This window comes from Ornithodoros turicata, chromosome 5 (assembly GCF_037126465.1).
Source record: "Ornithodoros turicata isolate Travis chromosome 5, ASM3712646v1, whole genome shotgun sequence".
Classification (NCBI taxonomy): Eukaryota; Metazoa; Arthropoda; class Arachnida; order Ixodida; family Argasidae; genus Ornithodoros; species Ornithodoros turicata.
The window spans coordinates 8,486,655-8,493,152 of record NC_088205.1 but is presented as its reverse complement, the minus strand read 5'-3'; the positions used below and the strand labels follow the sequence as shown (position 1 = coordinate 8,493,152).

Sequence of the window (6,498 nt, the reverse complement as noted above, 5' to 3'; positions counted from 1 at the left end):
GTGGCACTGTGCCATGTCCGTAGCGAATCTTCGGTGGGGTATGAGACTTTGCGGCTGCTCATTTCGGTGATGGTACATCACACTGACCGGATTGCGTCACGCCAAGAGGTCGATCTGGTCCTTCAAGGTCGCGCCACACCACTTATGGTTTTCAAAGCGTTTTCCTAGTTTGAGATATGATGAGACACCGTACATATGCTCCTGGGAGTATGCTTGATGAACGAACCTGGGTTTCGCGTAATGCTAAATGTCAGTTCCTTGATGCACTAATACCACAAACTACTAACTTAACTTTCTTTTATCAGAAGGTCGGCTCACGGCGCTTGGCAATCGACGTGAAAGACCTGTGGCTCTGGTACGGCGACGGTGCTAAGAAAGTGGAGATATTTAAGGGCATCAACATCAACGTCCCTCGTGGCGGCATCTACGCTCTCCTTGGCTCTTCTGGCTGTGGCAAGACTACGCTTCTAAGATGCGTGTTGGGCCGAAAGCGTTTCCAACGAGGTCAGATAAAGGTCTTTGGCACAGCTCCTGGAACTCCTGGTTCAAAGATACCCGGGTCGAACGTTGGTTACATGCCTCAAGACGTGGCTTTGTTCGACGCGTTCTCTATTGACGAAACACTCGGGTTCTTCGGCCAGATCTACGAAATGCCGATACAAGAATGGAAAAGCCGCGAAGAGTTCCTGCTGCAGTTCTTCGAACTTCCTGACAAATCCCGCTTGGTGAAGTACTTGAGCGGCGGGCAAAAGCGCCGGGTATCCTTGGCTGCATCCATGATACATAATCCTCCACTGCTTGTCCTTGATGAGCCGACAGTTGGTATAGACCCCGTTTTGAGAAGGTCCATCTGGAATTACTTGGTTACCCTAACTCAAGTGCACAAGATAACAGTCATAATCACTACACATTACATTGACGAAGCACGGCTGGCAACTGTAGTAGGATTCCTCCGGAACGGTGTCATGCTAGCCGAGAGTTCCCCCCAAGACTTGATGACCACCCACAAAGCAAGTAATTTGGAAGAGGTGTTTTTGATCCTTGCTAAAATGGCGCCAAGTGATAGTCCTCCACAGAGACATGTGCGGGCATCCCTGTTGCACTCCGTTGGAAGGGCTTTCGGTGGCGGTGAAGAAGGCCAGGGGGAAGAAACACAGTATTCCTTTCTGGCTTCAGTGAGCGCTCACAAGAAAAGTGCTATATTCAATGTCACCAGAAAAGATTTTGATCGCTCCATAGCCAGGACACGGGCTCTCTTCCGCAAGAACGTCTTGAAGATTACGCGTAATCCAGGATTACTTCTGTACAGCTTCTTGCTTCCTGCTATAGAAATAATGCTATTCTGCTTGGTGATCGGTCGGGTGCCATTTGACATGACGATATCTGTAGTCAACGAGGATTCGCCACCCAAGTACAGTCTCAAGTTCTTGGAAGATACCGATGCTGAGGTTCTCCCACAGGTTTGTGTTGTGGATGCACGCAACGCGAAGGCGCATTCCGAATGTTGACCTTTTGCTGCAGGTGAGCTACAAGGAGTTGAAACCAGCTCTAGACTCTGTACACTCTGGCTTGTCATACGGTGTGGTACACATGACGCAGAACTTCAGCAAAGCCCTTGAGACGCGCTACCAGAGTGGTTTCTATATTGATGCCAGTACAGCGGATGAGAGCTCTATCGACCTTAACCTCGACATGACAAGTAAGTCTCATCCAGCAGACTTGACTTGCGGATGTCGAGCTACAATTTATTGCAGATCAACAGATCTACCTCACGATAATCGACCAGTTGCAAATATCTGCGAAAAAAATGGTATACGACATGTTCGTGCAAAAGAAGCTCAGTACCGCAGGACTGGCTGGATTTGTTAGGGTGAGATAAGTGTGTGCGTCATTTGATGTGTGCCTGGATGCTCTACAAACTTCATTGCAGATCTGGATCTGAAAAATGACTATAATTCGTCTTCCAGATCCAGGAGCCCTTGTTTGGAAGCCGAAATGCGTCATTCACGGAGTTTGTGGCACCGGGGATGATCCTTACGTAAGCATTCACTGGCCAAAGTACAACTATACTTACCTTTCACGTTTCTAGGATTACCTACATCATGGCAGTGGGCTTGAGTTTGAACAGTCTCCTGGGAGAAAGAAAAGACGGCCTCCTAGAGCGATGTACTGTAGCCGGTGAGCAACAGTTTTGTAACAGATTTTTTTTCTTTTTTTTTTACTTTAACGTTGTGCTATCTGTCGTGTAAATATATGAGTGACATTTCGATATCCTTCATTGTTAGTGTTTTTTCGCGAGCGATTCTGAGGCAATCCACCTTGTACCAAGGAGTTTCCTAAACTCTCATTATTCGCCTGTCGCATTGATTTGTTCTCTGCAGGCGTACTGTCCTACGAGGTCGTCCTTTCGCACGCACTGTCGCAGATGTTTGTGGTCGTGGTCCAGGATCTGCTTCTTCTGTTTGTCGGTTTCGTCGTCTTCCAGTTGCCCTCCAGGGGTTCAATCTGGATCGCCATCCTGCTTACGTTGAGCCAGGGACTATGTGGCATGTCACTTGGTCAGTATACGGATACGTACGTCACACTTGCTCCCGTACTGAAGAGTTAAAGTCCCGCCACAAAAGTGTTCCATGCGCTATGTGCCGCTATGCGAAAAATGTTCCGCCTAAGGCAGTGTGACCCGGGGTACCTTCACCGCCAAAGAAAACGAAGCTGCCTTCTTAAAAGTGACGAATTGGGAATAAAACCAGAATTGTTTTAATTTTGCCCGTGGTACCGCTGCCCCAATCCATGTTAGGCACTAAGATCACGTATGTGGGCTCTTGTGGACACAGCAACATGGTCTTCGCGTGTACTTTGGTAAACTAATGGCGCGGGTTAAGATGGGCTCATATTAATTCCTCAGTCAAGTAGGGTCGCTAAAAAAAATGAGGACCGAGCCGTTACCTAAAATACAAGTAGCAAACCCTAAGCCATCTATTGTGAATATTGTCAGCTAGCTTTCCATTTCCCTTTTTCTTTTCTTTTTTCCAATTTGAAACTGTAGGCAAAGGCAACAACTGTCCGTAAATCGTTTGTGAAGGATTACGTATTTTTTTCCGAATCGTTTTTCATGTTTTCAGTACCCGATTTGAAAGGCGGCTTGGTTCGTGAGAAGTGGAGTTCCTCAGTAATGAATTCTACACACACCGTCCAGGCTACACAAGAACTACACCACTCCTATTTTTGTGTATTTTTTTAATTCTATTGTTTATCACGGCATATTTTATGGTCATTACCGCCATTTATTTGCTGTGCGGTCCTCCGTGACGTGATCTTAGGTCAAAGCGGCCCGCGACTCGGTTTGAAGTGGCACTGTGTCGATTTTTCCATTAAGGGTTTTGCGGTGTGGTTTACAACGACGAGGCATGTTAGTGACATCCACCTACCAGGTAGCAGAAATGGGTTCTCTTGTTTACACCTATATTTCTGTTTTATCTGTTCCTTAACGGTCTCTCTACTGCTTCAGGTATCTAATTGTCATACCGTAATGCACACGCTGCTGTTCGTTAACATTCTCGTCATTGTTTATTAAGACTGCGGTAGCTTCAAATATTTGAAACACTCCTTCTAAATGAGTACAGCGTAACGCGACAAAATAACGATCCCAATTAATTCTCGTTGCGCTGCGATACAAAACAATTGCGATTCACGTAGAATCCACTCTTATCAGCTCCCGTGGCATAGTGGTGACTGGGAGGTGACCCGGGTCAATCCTGTCACACGCATACTAACCCCTCTGTCCCCGCTCCTTCCTGCTGTCCTCTCTCCATCTGTCCACGTCTGTACGCCGCTCATAGCCACAGTTGCTTCGCGGCGCTAACACGAAATTTAAAAAAAATCATGTGCCCTGCTGCCGTGGCACAACATACTCATTATGATCTACTCAAGGGAAAGAAACTCACGTGTTTATTGTGTATGGGCAGGGTAACAACTACGTCCTGCTCTCTCCATATAGGCTTAATGATCTCATCGCTGTTCGAGAGCCCTGCCACTGCTGCCATGCTGGCAGCGGGCCTCAATTATCCCAGCATGCTCTTGAGTGGTAAGTGATCTTATTCTCTGTTGCACAGTTCGACTCGCTGTGAAAGCGTATGCGATTCCGGCGAAACTTCGCGGGAAACAGCTTTATACCACGTAGGGTAAGCACGTATTCGGAACAGAACGAAAAAAAAAAAACGCAGGAAATTTATAGTCGTAGTACTCCGTCTCTTCAACGGTCAGTTGCACAGAACCTACCTGGAATAGAAAAGCCTGAGAGATGAATGTTGCGAAGTGGGATAGATTGCATCCATGGGACATCGCTAAAGCTGTTAGTATATCGTCCTTTTGTCAGTTTGTTGTTGTTGTTGTTTTTTTTTGCTTCTCTGTGTTTGTTTCTCAGTGATTCAGTTGAGTGAGTCACTAAATAAGCTTAGCGTAGCTTATTTAGTGACTCTAAGTTGATTCAGGTTCACCACTTGCAGGCATCCTATGGCCAGTGGAAGGGATTCCAATCCAGATGCGGTGGTTCTGCTACATCCTGCCGCAAACAATTCCTTCGGATTCCTTCCGTAGTGTCATCTACAGAGGTTGGAGCATCACCCACATGAGCGTCTGGTTGGGCTTTGTCGTGACATTCGTCTGGATCATAGTCTACCTATTGGCAACCGTCATCTTCTTTAAGCAGTGACGTCGTGCTGGACCGCTATCTGCATATTGAAGTCACCGATAACAGTCGCTCAGCCAAAAATAACCTGATAACCAGTCTGCATAAATCACAGTATTTGAAATACGTTGGACTGCTTCAAATGTATTAGTAATAAGCAGGGACCGTAAACATTGGGTGGTGTTGCACTGTGAAGCTGATTTTTTTTTTTACTTTCGTGTGAGCGCCGCGAAGCAACTCTGGCGATGAGCGGCGTACAGATAAGGACAGATGGAGGGAGGACAGCAGGAAGGAGTCGGTGACAGGGGGGTGAGTATGCGTCCTGGGCAGGTCCGCAAAGTCTTCGAAAAACCCAGGAAAAACCTCAGACAGCACAGCCGGTTGTAGGATTCGAACACACCACCTCCACCCCCTATATAGTCAGCACGACGCCAACGAGCGAGACGCCTTAACCCACTCTGCCATGCCGCTGGTAGAAAATGTTTGAGGATGCCATAAGAGGTGTACTGTCTAACATCGTTGACTTGAATGCAGACTGCGAATTTATTTCATGTGTAGACGATACTAATAGATTTTTAATAGATTTCGATTAGTAGGTATATCTTACGCTCGGAATTTTCTCCATATATGAGGCGTCCCATAGGTTGCACAGAGGTGATGTCTCAAACGTATAGTAACTGGTGTCTGCAGTAATCATGGACGGAATTGTATGTATAGCCCATGTAGGAAATTCCCCCGCCGTCCCCACACCCGTGAGGAAAATTCTTCGCGCATCAAAGCGAAGTTCTGCACGCTTTTGCTGCAATCTGAAAATGTAAAGTACTTAGCCATACACATTACCATTTCGACGAGTTCGCACAAGACTAATTGTGATGCCAAAAACCACCAAGTGCAAACCTTTCAAGTGCTCAAATCTTGCTGAAATTTCAGTACAAAGTTCCTGCCGAGAAAATGACTGTCCAACCCATTTTCATAGGTGAAAAAAACGTTCATATCGTGCTAGAACATCTTTGCATAGGTATCTTTCCTATCTATCGTATCTTTGCATAGATACCTAAAACATCATTTGCCCTCTTTATGGGCGAAAAGTTTCTCAAATCTTGCTCCTATTAACCCATTAAAGCCCGAATTAATTTTTAACGATAAGTGGAAGAAATTTATTTCGCACAAAATATATATGTATACATTCATTTATTTTATATATTCAACCTTGGTTTGCGAGTTACTGACTGTAAACATATGGTAACGCAGGACTTTTATACAGTGCAGCCGAAGTTCACTAATTATTATTGCACATGCAAAAAAAAACATTTTGCAACGCTTTTTTTTTTCTTTTTCTTTTTTTTTGACAGAAAAGAGCTCGAGGTTAGCCATTTTGAGTTTGCTGTTTGACGCATGACGCAGCAGCATTATCGTCACTGCCACCGACCAATCGTCGTCTTCATCGTGGCATCGCCCATTCCCATCCGCCAAAGCGCTGGGCGCGGGAGAGGCCACGGCAGTTCTTCTGCCAGCGTCGACGCCTTTACCTACCGTTGTGGACACGTCTGCTGATCCGAACCTCTATTCATCAACATATGTCCTGTCCAAATGGGGACGTCTGCTCTACCGCCACATCACCAGCCGTCAGCGACCACCGGGACCACGCAGTCTTCTCGTTTTCTGCCTGACAGAGCCCTCGGTGTTCTGGCTAACCCCTTGGTTAGCCTAACCCCTTGGTGTTTTTCAAGTTGAAAATTCGAAGGTCCTTTATAGACCTTAAATTTGGGTTCAAATTAAAGCTCATGTCCTGCTGACTCTGCGTGCTCACT

The 6,498-nt window shown here is 46.1% G+C and overlaps 1 protein-coding gene across 1 annotated transcript; it reads left to right on the top strand.

The window, feature by feature from the left end:
* The first annotated feature begins 240 nt into the window (after positions 1-240).
* Positions 241-4,813, top strand: LOC135395189 (ABC transporter G family member 20-like). The gene is made up of 9 exons (XM_064626428.1): positions 241-249; positions 306-1,460; positions 1,522-1,699; positions 1,755-1,870; positions 1,968-2,038; positions 2,090-2,178; positions 2,382-2,558; positions 3,998-4,084; positions 4,506-4,813. Exons 1-9 carry the CDS (start codon positions 241-243, stop codon positions 4,709-4,711), a joined length of 2,088 nt encoding a protein of 695 aa, XP_064482498.1. The 3' UTR covers positions 4,712-4,813.
* Positions 4,814-6,498: the final 1,685 nt, after the last annotated feature.

What these genes read in the sequence shown, in the direction of transcription:
- LOC135395189 (XM_064626428.1), top strand. An exon ending in CCTTAACCTCGACATGACAA is followed by an intron (nt 1,700 to 1,754) that starts GTAAGTCTCATC and finishes AATTTATTGCAG; the next exon opens with ATCAACAGATCTACCTCACG. An exon ending in TCCCAGCATGCTCTTGAGTG is followed by an intron (nt 4,085 to 4,505) that starts GTAAGTGATCTT and finishes CACCACTTGCAG; the next exon opens with GCATCCTATGGCCAGTGGAA.